Source organism: Hibiscus syriacus, unplaced genomic scaffold (assembly GCF_006381635.1).
Source record: "Hibiscus syriacus cultivar Baekdansim isolate YM2019G1 unplaced genomic scaffold, ASM638163v2 tig00110257_pilon, whole genome shotgun sequence".
NCBI lineage: Eukaryota > Viridiplantae > Streptophyta > Magnoliopsida > Malvales > Malvaceae > Hibiscus > Hibiscus syriacus.
In genome coordinates, this window is record NW_024062648.1 from 468,300 (window position 1) to 486,472 (window position 18,173).

At 35.4% G+C, this 18,173-nt stretch overlaps 4 protein-coding genes across 5 annotated transcripts; 2 read left to right on the forward strand and 2 right to left on the reverse strand.

Annotated features, from left to right (window-relative positions):
• Nucleotides 1-2,665: 2,665 nt before the first annotated feature.
• On the forward strand, nucleotides 2,666-5,741 carry LOC120115050. The gene is made up of 3 exons (XM_039135820.1): nucleotides 2,666-3,499; nucleotides 3,659-4,196; nucleotides 5,008-5,741. Exons 1-3 carry the CDS (start codon nucleotides 2,666-2,668, stop codon nucleotides 5,739-5,741), a joined length of 2,106 nt encoding a protein of 701 aa, XP_038991751.1.
• A 97-nt stretch (nucleotides 5,742-5,838) lies between these two features.
• On the forward strand, nucleotides 5,839-6,612 carry LOC120115051. The gene has a single exon (XM_039135821.1). The coding sequence runs from the start codon at nucleotides 5,839-5,841 to the stop codon at nucleotides 6,610-6,612; it is 774 nt and encodes a 257-aa protein (XP_038991752.1).
• A 3,907-nt stretch (nucleotides 6,613-10,519) lies between these two features.
• Nucleotides 10,520-11,305, reverse strand: LOC120115052. Its single transcript, XM_039135822.1, has 2 exons — nucleotides 10,693-11,305; nucleotides 10,520-10,609 (listed from the first exon to the last, which is right to left on the reverse strand). Exons 1-2 carry the CDS (start codon nucleotides 11,303-11,305, stop codon nucleotides 10,548-10,550), a joined length of 675 nt encoding a protein of 224 aa, XP_038991753.1. The 3' UTR covers nucleotides 10,520-10,547.
• Nucleotides 11,306-14,953: 3,648 nt separating this feature from the next.
• On the reverse strand, nucleotides 14,954-17,957 carry LOC120114975 (uncharacterized protein At4g15545-like). 2 transcript variants are annotated; one of them, XM_039135745.1, is made up of 8 exons: nucleotides 17,641-17,957; nucleotides 17,503-17,571; nucleotides 16,367-16,463; nucleotides 16,174-16,227; nucleotides 15,748-15,963; nucleotides 15,570-15,612; nucleotides 15,318-15,396; nucleotides 14,954-15,225 (listed from the first exon to the last, which is right to left on the reverse strand). In XM_039135745.1, the coding sequence occupies exons 1-8, from the start codon at nucleotides 17,923-17,925 to the stop codon at nucleotides 15,133-15,135; spliced, it is 936 nt and encodes a 311-aa protein (XP_038991676.1). In that variant the 5' UTR covers nucleotides 17,926-17,957; the 3' UTR covers nucleotides 14,954-15,132. The 2 variants fall into 2 exon arrangements, with proteins under 2 accessions (XP_038991676.1, XP_038991675.1); XM_039135744.1 differs by having other exon boundaries at nucleotides 16,174-16,230.
• Between the last annotated feature and the right edge of the window lie 216 nt (nucleotides 17,958-18,173).

Below are 18,173 nucleotides of genomic sequence, written 5' to 3' on the forward strand. Positions count from 1 at the left end.
AAGATTTACGGAGTAGTATATTTATAATGACCCAAAATTTATATGATGGGTAGTTAGTGAACGGGCGGATACGAGTGGGTAAAGTTTCAAACCTATCACCTACCCTCTATCCACGACGTGTATGACTTTTTACGCCTACATTTGTCTACCACCCATTAAACTTATACACATCTCCGTCCCAATTGGAACGGGTGAGATATAAAATTCACGAAATTATACTCGTTTACCATCTTGATCACAAGCTTTAACTACCATCCCAGGGCCTTCATTATAAGTTTGGGAGGGTTTTAGATGAGATTCCCATGAAGAAATTGAATTATCTTCTTAAATATAAAAGTAACTTCAGGGGAATTACAATTAAAGAAGGCATAATATAACAAAATACCCTTAATGATTGACAGTGTAGTCAATTTTACTCGTATTCTTTTTTTGAAACATTTGATCCCACAACGTTTCATTTTGAATAAAAAATACTCTCGTTAGATGGAAATCATTAATCAATTGACGATCAAAGTCTATAACTAACTAAGCATGAATATGTGGAGAAATATGTTGATGTGACATGTTCAAATCATGATAGATAATGATGTAATACTGTCACGTCAGATTTTTATAAAAAATTTAGAAATATTATTATTAATATTTAATTACCACTAAAAAAAATAACACATGTTACTCTTTGATTGATGAAATCAAATTTTAATTTTTTTTTTACGTATAAGATTCCTCGAATCCACGTCCATACGCTTGGAGTGTAAGCACACTAACCACCACGCAAAATAAGGCCGTTCTTAGAGGGACGGTAGGGTGATGGATGGTTTTAAGATTAGAGTGTTTCACGACAAAATGAATGGCAGTCAAAGGAAGAGAGCTGATGATGATAGAAGTGTTAAAAAGGCTTGGAAACCAGCTTATAGGGATGCTAGGACCTTCAAAGAAGTTCTTCGAGGTGTTCATGGTGGTAGTGAGAAGCCAGGTGTGAAGTTTGAAGTCTTCAAGATGGGTTCATTGGAGGTGATGTTGATGTAGTACATGTTAATATTGCAGATGACAGAGATGCCAGGTCTTCATCAACTAATGAGGTCGCTAATAGGAATATTTCTATTCCAAAGAAGGAGTTATTGTGGAGGAAAATATGTTTGGTTGGTAAAATTAAAAACATGTATAATGATAATATTATACAAACAACATTAAAAGCTGATGGATTTGACGTGAAGGTCAGCATCTGGCACGATTTGTTGGTGATTCTCCAATTCAGTAACGAAAACGATCGTCAGGCATGCTGGTTCTAGAGAAAAATGGATCAGCGTATGGTTTGATGAGTTGGAGCTATTAGAAGGCTATGAGAATAGAGTCAAGTTCAAAGTCTGGGTCTCTTTGATGGATGTTCCCCTTTCCATTTGGAGTGAGAAGTTTTTTAATGACATTGGAAGTTTGTGGGGAAAAGTCCTTCTGATCGATAAAGAAACGACTGATCGTGATGGGTTTGATGTAGCTAGATTGTTGTTGGAAGTGCGATCTGAATCTTCCATACCAGCAAATATCTCTATCATATTCAAAGGTTGCCTTCACTCCATTAAAATTCTTACTAAAGCGCAGGAAGAGCCGAGAACTTTCATTGATGGTTTCATGGCGGGGGGTGGTGATGGGTGTGCGGTAATCGAAGGTGAAACAAGTCTCCCTTCTTTTCAGGAGGAACGTGCTGTTGGTGTATTTTCCAAGGGATGTAAGTATGGGCGTGAGCAGGATGTCTTGGTTAGTCAGAGAAGTGAGTATGGGCGGGAGAAGGACGTGTTGGCTAGTCAGAGGAATGAATATTATAATGTTTCCTTGGTTGGTGGGTTGGCACATGCACAAAATAACGTGGTAAGTTTGGGTGTCTCGGATGGTGGGTTGTATGATGTTCCCATTGATTTTAATATTCGGCCAGCCGAACAGCGTGCTTTTGATGACAGTGTGGGGCTCATACCAATCAATAGGGATGCTGATTCATTTTGGCCGATCTATTCGATTTCCAATAGTTCAAAGCTCTTAGAGGTTCAGGTTGACGAGGTGTCATCATTTAGACGGATGGAGGAGGCGGTTTCTGCTGTAAATCGTGAACTCAGTGATGGGATTTCCCTAAGGAGGTGATTCTTCAAATGCCTTACATGATATTGTTCCAAATTCAGTTCCGATTGGGGCGAATCGGTGTAGTCCTAAAGCCCATAATAGTCTGAGCAAGAAGATAAGGCGCAAACGGTCGTGCTAAAAGTCAGACTTCTAGTAGAAGAAGGAAGCAAAAATGCTCCATTGAAGGAGAGCATGGGACGGGCAAAGAGAACGAAAATATAGAAGCAGTGAATACTTTAGCTGTTGCAGAAGTTTTGGGGGTGGATTTCTCGGGTCCGAGAAGGGATGTGCTGAAGAGATTGGAAGAGATCGATAAATTGGGTTAGTGTGGCTCTTTGCTGCTTACTATCTGTGCCGTTTCTTGTGGGTGTTTCTTCTTCATGATATCCAGTTTATCGTTTTTATCATGGAATGTAAGGGGTCTAAGAAAATCGGAAAAAATTAGAGAAGTTCAAAGGGTGATCGAATCAAGCAAGGCGAATTTAATATTGCTCCAGGAGTTGAAGGTATCTGAGTTGAACGGAACTCTGTTGAGAAGGTTGAATAGAAAATAATGGATTTTGTGTTTGCGCCTGCTGAAGGGGCTTCGGGTGGGTTGGTTTCTCTTTGGGACAGAAAATTGCTAGAGGTTAGTTGTTCGCTAATTCAGAGGAGATTCATAGCTATTAAAGGGAAACTTGTTTCAGCAAACAAGGAAATAGGTGTTATTAATGTTTACGGTCCGAATTCGCAAGGAGAACGTAGAGAGTTCTTTGAGACATTGAAGTCTATCATCTCTAGTTGGTGTATTCCGGTGATAGTAGGAGGTGACTTTAATTCTGTTAGATGGCAATCTGAAAGAATAGGTGCCCATGATTATGCGTCTGCATCGAGGATTTTTGAAGAATTTATTTTTGCTTGCGATCTGGTTGAGGTGCCTAACATAGGCAGTTCGTTTACTTGGTTCAGGGGTGGCGGGAATGCAATAGCAAGCAGACTTGACAGATTCTTGATTTCTACTGAAATTTACAACATGTTGCCTCAATTGGTACAATTTTCTCTGCCCAGGGGATTATCTTACCACAAGCCAATTGTTCTTAAAGAAAAAAGATCAAATAAGGTTTCCAGACCTTTCAAATGGTTCAATTCTTGGGCGTATGACTCTATTTTGGTGAAAAGAATTAATGACTTATGCGTGGTTAATAAAGGTATAGGGATCAATAATCTGTTATTGTTGGCCAAGAATTTGACAAAGGATAGAGAGTTGGAATTTAGAGAGCTGAATCCTGAGTCAGCGGAAGAGCTTGGTAAAAGGATTGAAGCGTTAGAAGATAGTTGGTTGTCGGATCCATGCAATCCCCATTTTCAGTTGGAGCTGTCCACGTTGAAAGCGAGATTGTGGGCTGTAGTGAGGAAGGATGAACGAGATTGGCTTTAAAAATCAAGGCTTAGGTGGTTCAAAGAACGTGATAAAAATACTAAATTTTTCCATCTTTCAGCTGTTGCTAGAGGTCGTAAGAACTAGATTTCAAAACTGAAATTTCAGAATTCGCTATTCAAAAATCAGGCTGGTATTAAACATGCGTTTGTTAATTATTTCTCTGCTGGTTATAATTTGGTGAACACTATTCCTCTCAAGAAATTCGACGTCCCACTAAAGAGATTAACCGCTGTTACCAGAAGGTTCATTGAGTGTCCATTTTCGGAAGATGAAGTTTGGCATGCCATAAAGTCTTCTGACGACACAAGGGCGCCAGGTCCTGACGGCTTCAGTTTGGATTTTTTTAAGAAATTTTGGCAATATATTAAAGGAGAAGTTATGAAGTTTATGGAGGATTTCTATTGGGGCAAAGTAGAAGATCTCTCCTTTAACAAATCTTTCATTGCGCTTATCCCGAAGAAAGCTGAAGCCATTTCTCCTGATGATTTCAGACCAATTTCCTTGGTGGGCAGTTTGTATAAGATCATTTCTCGCGTTTTGGCGAGGAGGTTGGGTAGTTGCATCATTGACGTGATTGAAGAAAATCAATTCGCTTTCATTCGTGGAAAGCTAATTGCCGACTATAGTCTAATTGCTAATGAAGTAATTGACGGACTGTTGAAAAGTAAGAAAGAAGGAGTGCTGATTAAGGCTGATTTTAGTAGAGCTTATGTAGGGATGGCAACGGGCCGGGTTCGAGCCGGGTATTGGTCCCCCCGTCCTCGTCCCCGTTTAAAAAACCGGTACCCGTCCCCATTTAAAAAACCGGTACCCGTCCCCGTTTAAAAAATCGCGGGGATTTAAACGGGGATCCCCGTCGGGTAATCGGGGAAAACCGCGGGGAAACGGGTATCCTCGTTTAGCATAAACGGTTATTTAAACGGGTATTGGGCCGGGTATTGGGTCGGGTATTGGGTCGAGAATCGGGCCGGGTATATATATATATATTTAAATTAAATATATAAATATATATTTTTTATTTAAATTAAATTTATTAATATTATATATATATATATATATATATATATATATAATTATTTTTAATATTTATCGGGTCGGGTATCGGGGCGGGTAATCGGGGCGGGGATTACCAAATCCGTCCCCGTCCCTGTCCCCGTTTAAAATAAATGGGTTTTCCCGTCCCCGTCCCCGTTTATCATCCCCGAACTCGACCCGTTTAATTCGGTTTTCGATTTTCCCCGTCGGGTTCGGGTTTTTTTGCCATCCCTAAGCTTATGATACGGTTGATTGGCAGTTCTTAAACTTGATTCTTAAGAAAATGGGGTTCGGCAAAAGATGAAGAAATTGGGTTCGCTGTTTTATTTCTACCCCTTCTATCGCTGTCCTGGTTAATGGCTGCCCGTCAAGTAGTTTTTCAATCAAGAGAGGCCTTAGACAAGGTTGCCCGCTTTCGCCGCTACTTTTTAACATTGTAGGTGAGGCGCTAAGTGGCTTGATAAAGAAGGCGTCGGATTTGGGGCTTTGTTGTGGAGTGGAAGTTGGGGTTGGGGGCTTTATTTTATCTCATATCCAATTTGCTGACGACTTGCTGATTTTTTCTGCTCCAAATCCTTTGTCAATTTTGAATTTTAAACGGGTACTAAAAATATTTGAAGTGGCTGCTGGGTTGAAGTTGAACATGGGAGAAACTAAGATATTTGGCTTCAATGTGGAAGAAAGTAGAGTGAGAATCTGGGTAGATTCGATTCTTTGTGGTTTGGCTGAGCTTCCATCGACTTATTTGGGGTTGCCTCGTGGCCACAAGAAGAATTCTTTGTCTCTATGGAATCCCATCTTAGACAAAGTAACAAGCCAGCTACAAAGTTGGAAAGGTAAATTGTTTTCATTTGGTGGGAGGTTAACTCTTATTCAATCTGTACTCGTTAATCTGCCTGTTTATTACATGTCCATTTTCTCTTTGCTTAAGTCTATTGCGGACAAGATTAATAGATGCATAGCGAATTTTGTCTGGAATGGCAAGTCGGATAGGTGTATCCATTGGATTAAGTGGGAATATTTGTGTAGACCGAAATCAGGTATTTTCGATGTTAAAACTAGAAATCGTTCCTTGTTTAACAAATGGATTTGGAGGTTCAGTATGGAGGAGGATAGCTTATGGAGGAAGATCGTAGTAGCCAAGTATAATTATGATCAAGAAGACAGTTCCTAAAGCAGATAGTTGTTGAAAATATTCTTGGGTATGGCGCAATATTGTCAATCCAAATGGGTCGGGGGACTTTGCCTTTCTCTCGGATTTTAGATGTGTTATGGGCAACAGGAATAAGATTGATTTCTGGTCAGATTTTTGGATAGAAAAAACCTCCCTAAAAATCTCTTTTCCAAGAATCTATAGTATAGCAGTTAAAAAATGCGGAAAGATCAAGGATTTTGGATGTTGGATTCAGGGTAGATGGGCTTGGAGAATTGATCTCAGAAGAAGATTATTCGAATGGGAAATTCCATTATGGAATGAGTTTAGACTTGTTCTGAATAGAGCGGTTAGTGTGCATCAATGTCCTGACTCAGTAATTTGGTCTGGAACACAGGATGGTCAATATATTCCTAAAGCATTCTGTTCTATAGTGGCTTCCCAAGGCACTTTGGCTGATCCAGTTTGGGGACTGGTTTGGTATAAATTTGTTCCGCCTAAAGTTTCCGCCTTTGTGTGGAGAGCAGTGCACCTTAGACTGCCGGTTATGCTTGAGCTGGTGAAAAGAGGTATTATTTGTAATGATCGGTGTTTGTGTTTGTTTTGCAATCTTGAGCCGGAAGCGGTTAACCACGTTCTTTGTCTTTACGCTGTTGTGTGGAGAGCTTGGCAACGATGGTGCAGTGTGTGGAATGTTAACTTAGTGTTTCCTATGAATGTCAAGCAATTGTTAGAGGTCTGGTTTGCTCAGAAAATTAGGCAAAGAGTGAGGGGGATTTGGCGCATCGGGATTTTTGGTTTCATTTGGATAATTTGGATTCATAGAAACAAATCTAGATTTAAAGGCTACTCGTATTCGGCTGACCAAATCTTCAATCACGCGTTGCTGTAGATAGGGGTTTGGGTTCATTACCAGTGGCCGAGGTTAATTCCAGTGGTGACTGATTTCGTTCGTAATCCAGAAGCGATCGTTAATGGTGTAAGGTAATGGAGATCCTCGGTGCTGTTTGACAGGCTCCCAGTTTTCTGTTTTCCGAAACTTGTTCTTGGATGATGCTGCTGTATTGTGATAGTTTCCTGCTGTTCGTTTGTATCAGTGTTGTCTTTCTGGTCCTTGTTTTGGAAGTTGTTTTCAAGATGCTGTATTGACGGCTCCTCATGAAGATTTTGGTCATTGAATTGGATTGCTTTGTGCTGATGCTCGGGTTCGTTAGTCCGGGCTGACATCTCTGGCGACATTTTATTTCTATTCGGTGGGTTTATGCTGCCAATTCTGCCGAGTGCCTTCCCATCTGTGGTTGCTAATCGTCTGCATGGTGTTAGCTGGTTTCTAACTTCATTTGTTTTTCTTATGTATTAGCGTCGTGTTCCTTGTTTGTTCATCCACCTTTTTGCTGTTTTAGCATCCTTGTTTGGTGTTTCGTTCTTTGGAACAGTGGTATTGTGTCCAGTTTCCTTGTTAGAACCTTGCTGATTTGTTCTTTGGTTTGGAGGCTCCTTCAGGGTTTGTCATTGTAAGGGTGTGTGTACTCTTTTGTATATCATTCAAGGGGTTGTTTAAGTGCCGTAGATTACGGCTTGTTTATTGAGAAAATAGGTCTCGTCTGTATATTCTAGTCCACCCCAAGATTCACTCTTTTCCCCCATATGGATTTAGGGGTTTTTTTAATGAGGCCTTTGGGGTGTACTTTGTATTTTGTGAATTCAAATACGAAGTAACATTTTTACAAAAAAAAAAAAAACAAGAACAAGCATAGCAGAGACTAAATTTGTTAGTAAAATTGATTTCTTCATTGTTGCGATTGATTCAAAACTGTTTAAGCTTTTGATGTAGGATCGAGATAAAAAAATGAGGAGATTTATAGCCTTTGAATCGATTGAAATTCATGCCATTAATTGCTCCATGATCTCTAATTGACAGGTTGATTTTAAGAGATTGAACAAATCTCAGTGAATTAATATCTCAATACTTTCCTTAAATCTATCTCTACATGATATCCCAGAAATCATATCCTATCCAATCCTTGATTGCTTCCTTTTTTATGAATGAGTTACCAAATCTATGATTTTTTTTTATAAAATTTTAGCCATTCCTCCATTTTAACCGAACTTAGCTTCATAAGCTATTACATTAGAAATGAACCTACAAAGAAGATCCCGGAAAGCTGTGAGTCTGACCACATTGAACGAATCCATTATATGCTCAAGTCATGCGCCAAAACTGGGAACTGGTTCATGCACTGCTCGCCACCCGAACAGTCGGACTTGAGGTGTGCTCTCGTATTTAAGCCATTTGTACCCGTTTCGAACCGAATAAGAGCCGGAGGAATGACCGCTCCAAATAAGTACGTCAGAATATACCAGAGAGATGGGACAGTGCAATATCCCCTTAGCATCTATAGGAGAAACATAGTGAGAACCAAGCATGTTTTCTAGTAGGGTGCATCACCCAACATAAGATCACCACATGTAATTGGTGAATGGCCAACAACAGAACAGGTCTATAGCGGCATTTTAAAGTGCCGCTAAAAGCCCTCCCAACGTAATACGCAAGAACAAGTGTCGCAACTGTTAGCGGAGTTTTATGTTAAAAAAACGCCGCAAAATGTTAGGTTATATAGCGGCGTTTTAGAAACAAACGCCGCTAATTGTCATGATATATAGTGGTGTTTGTGGATACTAAACGCCACAAAAGATTAGGTTACTTAGCGACATTTTGGATATAAACGCAACTAATTGTCATGATATATAGTGGCGTTTATGGTCTAATGATGCAAATTACCTTTATTTAGTGGTGTTTGTTCTCCTAAACACCGCTATATTTTGTGATATCTAGTGGCATTTTTTGCTTCAAAAGCCACTAATTACTATGTATATAGTGACATTGGTCCTCACAAATGCCGCGAATGTATATTCCATTAGTGGCATTTTTCATCCTAAAACATTGCTAGTTAAAACTGATTTCCAAATGCATTTTCCTACTTTGTATTACCCAAATTTAACCTGTAACAATATTCAATAATAAAATCCTAGAAATTTAACTACAATTCGAATTAAATAAAAATATTTTAAAACAATAATAAATCAAAGTTTACAAGCATCAAAGCGAAATGAAATGTAGGTCAACATTGTTCATTATAATAAACAAAGCATGACTCTAAACAATCACATAGGATGGTGAATTCTGCGCTTTGTTCTACTGCATCATCTGCTTCATACCTTCAAGTTGATTTTAAAGTTCTTCATATTTTTTTCTGATATACTGCTTCTCTCTTTGCTTCTTTCGTTTCTTTCCATGCTTCTCTAACTTCAACATCGGCTTTCATTTGAGTAAAATTTTCATCCAATTCAGTCAACTGTTGTTTTAATTGATTAACTTCTCATTGAGAAGACTGATTGTGTAATCGCATGTACTGAGACGAACTGAATCCAAAATATTTGGTTGGGATAACGAATTATCCCTGACAATGAATGAACTCGACCTTTGGGTAATACAATTTAATTTTCCATCATTTCATGATAGAACCTTTTCCCTTTCTCTCATTTATCTCCTCCTCTATTATTCTCCATCTTCTCTAACAAGTTTCATCATTCAAAGGTTCTATCTTGACCACCATTTTCGCTCTATACATCAAGGTAAGACTATGTTCAAATTTAGAAAGTATCTTTTGAACTCCATTTTCGAGGATAAGCTTGGTGGAAGATTTTCGAAAGGTTTTGAACCCTTAAAGCTCTCATTTCCTCAAATTCGAATTTTATTCTTTAAAATTTAATTTTTTTATTAATATATGTGTGTCTACCTTAAAATTTCATAGCGTCCACGCTAAAATTTTATCGTGTTCACCTAGATATAAAAAATTTATATTATTAATATATGTGTGTCAACTCTCAAAAAAAATCTAGATCTTCACTGTGGGAGCAAATACCTTTTCCCATCTCCATACCCACCTATTATTTTCGTGTTCACCACTTACTCACCAGTAACGACGGGAAATTTTTTTAAATCCAAACCCACCCATGCAGCTACATTCTAAAATTCATCCCACAAACACTACTCAATTGGATACTCACAACACATCTCGTATCCACCCATACCTGTATGGCAGTAACCTCACATATTACAAGTCATGTCCTATAAAAATCTTACGATTTACAAAATAATTTCTAAAATTATACCTAAATTCATAATGATCCAAAATTTATATGGTGAGTAGTTAGTGGGCGGGCACAGGACATATAAGGTCTCAAACCCATCACCTACCTAGTGCTCATGACAAGTATGATTTCTTACACCCACACCTGCCCACTACCCATTAAACTTATACCCATCCCCGCTCCAATTTCACATAAAATTATACTCGTATGTCATCCCTGCTCACAAGCTTCAACTATCATCCAGGGCCTTAATTATAAGTTTGGGAGGGGTTTAGATGATATTTCCATTAAGAAACTGAATTTTGTAGGTTTAATTATTAATATTAACTAGTATCGATATTGTTCATTTTTTAAATAAAATTTTAGATTTTTTGGGATTTGGTATCAATATTAATCATTTGGTATCAATACACCGTAAGTTTAATATCCATACCAAATAAACTGATATCCATATCGAAGATTCATACAATATGAGCTAATATAAACATTCGTGTTATTTATAGACTAAGATATCAATAATTCAAATCAGTTTTATTTTTCAGATAAAAAATTCGGAAATACAACTTAAAATGTATGAATTTCGATATACAAATATGAATTTGTGATCTGATTTACTCTTCAAAATGATGATTTATTTCTTCCACCCAGAATATATTAGTATTTATAAAGATATTAGAATTTCGCAATGCAGTTCTTGTAGCAGTATTCGACATATCCACCTGCTTTCTTCAAGTCTGCAAGAAAAAAAAGCAAAGCAAAAAGATTAGTTTTCTTATAAAAAAATGAAAATCGATTCTGAATAAACAATGTTCTTTACCGGATCTGAAGATTCTGGGCATGGTTTCTGCACAACGACTGGTGCATTTGTAGATCAGAACTGAGTGACTGAGCAAACATTTCTTCTTGCAGAATTTGAGGCATATTTTGCGAAGGGGGGGAAAGAATTCCTTGAGGCATTTCTGCCCGCACTTGTGAACACATGTGTCTTCTGGAACTGACGGCGACGGCGACGGAGGTAGTGTTTCTGATGGCGGTGGAGAAGGAGATGGGGGAGGTGATTTGATTTTACGGCGTGCATCTGTTCCATATTCGAAAGACTCTTCGGGGTATTCAAATTCTTTGGGAAATTCATTATCGGAAAACGGAGAAGTTTTCTCGGGAAAATTTAGGATTTCTGATGAATCGTAAGGACGTTCGGATCCAGAAAATTGGGTTTCTTGAAAATCCCAAGGAAACTCAGATTGTGAAAGCAAAGAAGGTTCATCAAAATTTGTTTCGGGAAAATATTGGGGTTCAGAAGTAAATTTGGAAGCTTCAAAATCCCGTGGGAATTCAGATTCAAAATCGAAGGGCTCAAACCCATGGACTTGAGCAGCAACAAGAACAAGCAAAGCAGAGATTAAATTGGTTAGTAAAATCGATTTCTTCATCATTCCGATTGATTCAAAACTGTTTATGCTTTTGATGTAGAATCGAGATAAAAATGAAGAGATTTATAGCCTCTGAATCGATTGAAATTCATGCCATTAATTGCTCCATGATCTCCAATTGACAGATTGATTTTAAGACATTGAACAAATCTCAGTGAATTAATGTCTGAATACTTTCCTTAAATCTTTCTTTACATTATTTCCCAGAAACCATATCCTGTCCAATCCTTGATTGCTTTCCCTTTTTATGAATTAGAAGTCAAGTTATTTGTGGTGCATTTAATTATGGAAATTAGTGTGATATAGAATTAAGAAAAACCAAGAATCAATTTTAAATTTTAGAGTTTGGGGATATGTGAGATTCACATTTGAATGTAAAATTTGAAGAAAATTAGATAAAGGGTGTTTTGTAGGTTTATTTGATCTTAACTCGATTGATATTATTAGAGAATTTGATTTTGAATGTATTAAGTATAGTTAATTCAGAATCCATTAAACAACTTCAATTGTAGAAGAGAGTGACGTTTTCTCTAGAAATCTCGGGTTTGAGTAGCTATATTTATATGGTATGTGTATTGTCAATAGTTAATTTTTTTAAATAGATATTATCTTACAATTATCATAGAGTATTAAAAAAGTATAACTAATTCAAATATACAAATTTAGGAAGATTATGAATAGTTTAGGTAATGTGTTATTCATAAAAAAAGGAAGAATATAAGAAATATAGAATTAAATAATCCATATTTGTTATTAGGTATATACTTTTAAAATTTAATTTTTTTAATACGTATTTGTTATTATTGTGAGTCCAATTTTTTCAGTATTTTTTTAATATTTGGTATTATGAGCATACTATTAAAATTTACTTATTTTTAATATTTGTTATTAGGGATCAATTTTTTCAAAACTTATTGTTATGAAGCTGCCCTTAAAATTTATTTTTGTCAACATTTGTTATTAGAAACAACTACTTAAATAATAGTCTGCAACCACAACAACGACCATTATGTAGTGTGTTAAGATTTTTGAAGCCTTTTGAACAACCGAATTTAGTCAAGAAGGGGTGAATTGGTCAAATGAAAAAAATGGAGATGTGGAGAGAAAGGATAAAAAAATGCACAAGTTTTAGATTTAGAGTGGTTCAACTTTCTCAATGAAGTCTACATCCACTACCTTAGCTCCACACTAAGAATTTTTAACAAATTCACTGATTTATTCTTTCTTTTCTAGGCTCAAGAGTATCCCTTATAAATCATTATTTTTTCAATGGCTAAGATAGAATCAAATTTCTTTTACAAAACGATAAAAAGATTGTAAACAAGAAGGCCTCATAAGGTAGGTGTTTACACAATTGAGCTTACAAAACACACACTATATGCAAGAGAAAAGAAAATAAGATTGAAATAGTTTTTCTCTTGATATGGATTGCTTGGATATGTGTTGTAACATGCTTCAAGTATCCTCAAATTATTTTTATATGTTAAAATGAGTTTGTAGTCATTTCTAATCATTGGGGGTTTAATTGCAGCAAAATAAAACTACCTAAAACAGGGATTATCGGTACTCGGGTAGGAGTACCGATATTTTCCTAATAACTTTTAAATGAAATAGTTGTTAATGACTGTTGGGTTGCAAGAGTATTGGTACTCGGGTTCATTGTATCGATACTACTGTAAAGTAGTATCAGTATCAAAATTTCCTATTGTAATCTGAACACCTTTGAAAACAACAGGTAATATCAGTACTTCCTTGAGAGTATCAATACATCTCTTACCTTTTGTACCAATACTTCAAGAACAATAACGATATTGTTCATGCGGTATCGATATTGTAAGAACAATATCGGTTCCGCTTACTCAGAAAACTGTTTTTGTGTTCAAATTTTTGTTTAATGAACTTTGTATTATTTTTGACAACTTTAAACAAATTCAATCAAGTCTAAAAGCATTTAGCCTTGAAATTGTTATATCAAAATAGGTTCAACATAGTGGCAACGACATCTTCCAAAATCGTGATATTCATAACTGTTATGCCCAAAATATCATGTGTTGTTAAAAATTTAGAACCATGATACTTGCAGTGACACAATATCATCTGTTATGTCTGCAATAACGAAAAATAGAATGTGATCGAAGACACAAATGCAAACTATAATTTAAATCTCTAATTAAGGGCCCTAATTTTTTTATGCATCCAAGGACCCCCAAAATCTCATAAACAAACCTACGAGTCAACTCAAGTCAAACTTTGACCAAATTTTGACTGAATTGAGTTCAAACAGCTCGTAAACTGCTCAACTCATTAAACACCTCTATATATAGCCAAATCTGTACTTTTGAGGCACACAAGTACATGATAACATTTTCACTTGGAAAATCATATTCTTGTACTCATCTTTGAATATAGATCAGATATAAGTAGAGGTAAATAAAATTTGACTCGAAAATCGAATATAGATCACATTCATTCCACTTAGTACTCGGCTTAAAGTCAGTTCGCCGATACCTTACATCGATTGCTCTGTTCGAGAACACCCGAAGCTCAGTTAATCAAGCACCTATTGTTGAGCTATACACTTTGAAGCAAACTCCTCATAGATATCACCATATGGTAAAGTCTCATGTTTATTGTGATTACGGACATAACCAAACAGCAGTTTTCGATCCCAGGTTTATGCAAACAACTTAGTATTCGTTTGTTTCATTGAAAACATTTTTCCGGAAAATGTTTTCCGTAAAATGAATTATATTTTCTGAAAAATATTTTACGATGTTTGGAAGATGATGTTTAAACCTTTTTTCTACTAGTTGATAATTTTTTAAAAATTATTTATTACAAATATTAAATACAATAAATAATATTATTTATCATAATATTTTATATTAATATTTTTAAAATATTAATATAATTTATTTATTATTAAAATATTGTTTTTATAATTTTATTAATAAAAATATTAATATTAGTATATTTTATTGAAATAAAAATATTATAAATTATATTAATTATTTGTTAAAGTAATAGTGTTATATTATATTTTTAAAATATTAATTAATATATTTTAAATATCTTTATTAAAATATTATTATATTATTATATTAATATTAAATATATAAATAATATTATTCATTATTAATAATTTAATAATATTATTTCTATGAAATTAATAAATAATATAAATTTTATTAATAATTTATTATATATTATTAAAAATAAAAATATAATATCTTATATTATTATTATATAATTGATTATTTTATTATAATATTAAAAATATAATGCTATATTATTAGAAACATTAAAAAAATATATTTTAAATATTTTAATAATTAATATTTTGATTAAAATAATATTAAAATATTTTATTAATATTAAATTCATAAAATAAAATTATTTTGAATATTTATTTTTTGAAGTGAAAAATTCGGAAAATGATTTACGGAAAATCAGACCGTAAGTCATTTTTCAGAAAACACAAGAAATTCTGTTGACTAGGAAAATGTTTTACGTTGACCAACCAATTTTCCTCCAATCGAACATTGGAAAATGAGGAAAACATTTTCCGATAAATGTTTTACGTAAAACAAACCTACCCTTAGTTTCATGTTTCTGCAGTAGCTTTGTTTGTGATCTTATTCTTCATAGTAAAAATTCATTAAAACTATGCTTCAAATAGAGATAAAAGTTCAAAGAGTATCTACATATACATTATATAGAGTTTGAAGCTTTATAAAGCAACTTTACACCAAAAGTTGTCATATAAATCACAAAGAGGAAGAACAGATGATTACAAACCGTGGGTGCTGTTTTAGCTTTCAGTTGATTTAATGGAGGTTGCGATTAATCAGACCCTCGAATATTGCATAAAGATCTCGGTTATCGGGGCCGAAAATCTCGTTTGCTTTCCTTAAAGTCTCCTGGATTATTCGGATAAACAACGAGATGGAAATGTCACAATGAGAAACTGATAAAACAAAGAAGAGAAAATATTCAGACAAGGATTGCATACTTCTCTGGTTTGCTTGTGGGAATTCAATTCTTTAACATTTCCCAGGAATGCGCTGAACTGCTCGTAAGACAACCGGTTCCTGATGAATACGAATGAGATAGGCAATTTCGTAAGGTGCAAGCAAAACTTCGAAACTGGTAATATGAATTAAGAAGCAAGAACAAACCGAGAGTAATTGATTACATTTGCTTAGTTTGTCTTGTAAAACAAGTTAAATCTGCTATATAATCAGATAAGTTGATTCTGCTTTACCTGGCTTGGCGGAAGAATTCTTTTCCATCGACCCGAGTGCGTCCTGAAAAGTATCCGGAAAGAAGTCGAAACGGGTTAACTTTTAGAATTCTTTGTCAGCAGTTCGTATTGCAATCAAACCTACAAGTAATTATAGTTTAAATGAAGGTCTTCTTTTAGAACAAGCTTTGAAGCTAACCAGTCTGTGATCCAGAATCGGAGCTCCGTATCGACGGCCTATCATCAAACATGCCTCTCGAGGTAGAAAACGAAACCGAATGTCTCCTAGGGGACACTGGCTTCGATGTTCTTGTTGGAGAAGCAGAAGCTGAGAGACTCGATGGGGAAGCCGGAGGAGTTAGCCGAGGAGTGCTTGTTTGTGATGCTAGCAGCTGAGGTCTGTCAGGTCTCGAGGCTGCCATTATAATGGTACTTTGTAAGAATAATAGACTGCAAACGTTCTGCAACTTTTCATGATACCGGCATATGCTTGTTCGAGCATCAATAAATGTAGAAGCAGAAAACTTCAAAAAATGCAGAAGAATTGAAGCAACATAGATTTATAGCATCTTATTAACGAATAAAACCGGCTGGCCTGCCAAAACCGATGGAGTGCAAAGCATACCGTCTGCATCATGCTCCTCCTCGAAAGAATTTCTTGAAGGAACGGTCGCATCGTCTTCTGAAGACGTCGAAACAAACGAAGTTATATCATAAGAAAAGGAAAAATGCTCATGCTCTGAACAACAAATGATGCATCTCACAAATGAAGTTCGAATGAATTCGACTCGGTGAACATGGAAAAAAGAAAACCGTACCCGGTGGAGTTAGTTTCGCAACGATACGAGGACCTCCAACTGAACTTTCTTCATCCTCTTGAAGCGACTGCATAAGCTTCTTTCTAAAGACCTCCAACTGCAAGATTACAGAACAGTGAAGGCTCAGACTACATTGTCTAATAAAACAATCCTACGCTACTTTCCATTTTCGTAACACCGTTTAGCTCGAACCACATCGGCCCTATCTGCTTTCAGATTCAGAGATGAAGGGTATGGTCAAGTTTTCCAAACTCTCATCATTTTTGGTACCATAAACACAAAATCCAGAACTGAAAAATATTCTAAATCAATCATGATAATCATGTTAGACAGTCATTATACATGCATAGGAGTGTAAGTGAATCAGGCTTGAACAAACAAGTCCGTGTTCGTTTGTTTACTTTTGAAGATGTTCATGTTTGATTCGTTTAACGTTTAACATTCAAAACATGTTCATTTAACGTTTGCAAACATGTTTATTTGTATTTTCTTCAACACTCTCTTTTAACTCTTTTATTTGCAGGCCAAAAAATGGTGAAATTATGTAACTAGTCCTTAAACTCTTTAGGCTTCACAGTTTGAACTCTAAAGTTCACCTTGTGTTTAATTTAGTTCCTAAATTTACTAATATTTAAAGTGTAAAAAAATGAAAGGGAAAAGAGAACCAGGTAAGCGAGTCGATAAACGAGTTTTTAAACAAACTTATTCATAAAAATAAACAAGCCGAACACATTTGTTTAGTGTTCTTTCGTTTATTAAATTTAACATAAAAAAATTTATTCGTACTAGTTTATTTAACTTAATAACGAACATAAACGGATATTATACCAACGATTCACGATCAATTTACCGAACGCTCTATTCACTTACACCTCTAAACACACACATGAATATACTTCCGTTTACTTACTGTTTACTCTATTCCACTTCCAATTTAGCACTCAAATTGCAACACTCCCTCTTAATTAATCAAGTCCAATTAACAATACTTAGAACTTAATTACAATTCATAGACAAATACTCAGCTATTAAGAAATCAAAAGACAGTAATTAACCCAAAATTAATTCGAAACTAAAACAGTTACCAACTTCAGTCAACAAATCAACCAAAATTCAAAACCCCATAAATATCGTACCTTGGAAACATCCCTCTGAAGCTTCTTTACAATATTAGCAAGCGAAGCGTTATCATTCAGCAAACTCTCCTGCAAAAAAACAAAACAATAAGTCAATCATTCATTTTCTTTTCTCCCAAAAAGAAGAAACCAATTGACCTTTTCCACATCGGCTAGGACGAGTTTCTCCGAGGTTTGAGACAAGGAAGCATCGAGGGCTTCGATCTGGGCATGAAGATGGGCGATTTTTTGGTCTTTCTCGGCGAGTTTGAATTGAAGGGAAGAAGACTCGGCTTCGAGTGAAGAGAGACGAGTGGAGAGTGCAATGGAAGTGATCTTACAAGCAACGTCGAGTTGTTCGAAAGGATCGGAGGGTAAGACTCGTAAGATTTCATCCGGAAGATCGAAGGTTGAAGTTGATCCGTCCGATTCTTCAGCCAACATCGTTGTTCTCTCTCCAATCTTACTTTATTGTATTCTATAGTTCTATTTTTAAAACTTTAATGGCTGGTTTTATGTTTGGTTAAAGCAAAGCATTGCTCCCTATACTATTATTTTATATTTTTGGTTCACTAAATTATTAGTAGTTACAAAATGATCATTATATTTATCAAAATATTTGAAAATAATAATCATAAAATTATAATTAAATTTATCAATTTGATTTAAAATACAGAATAAATTTATCAAAT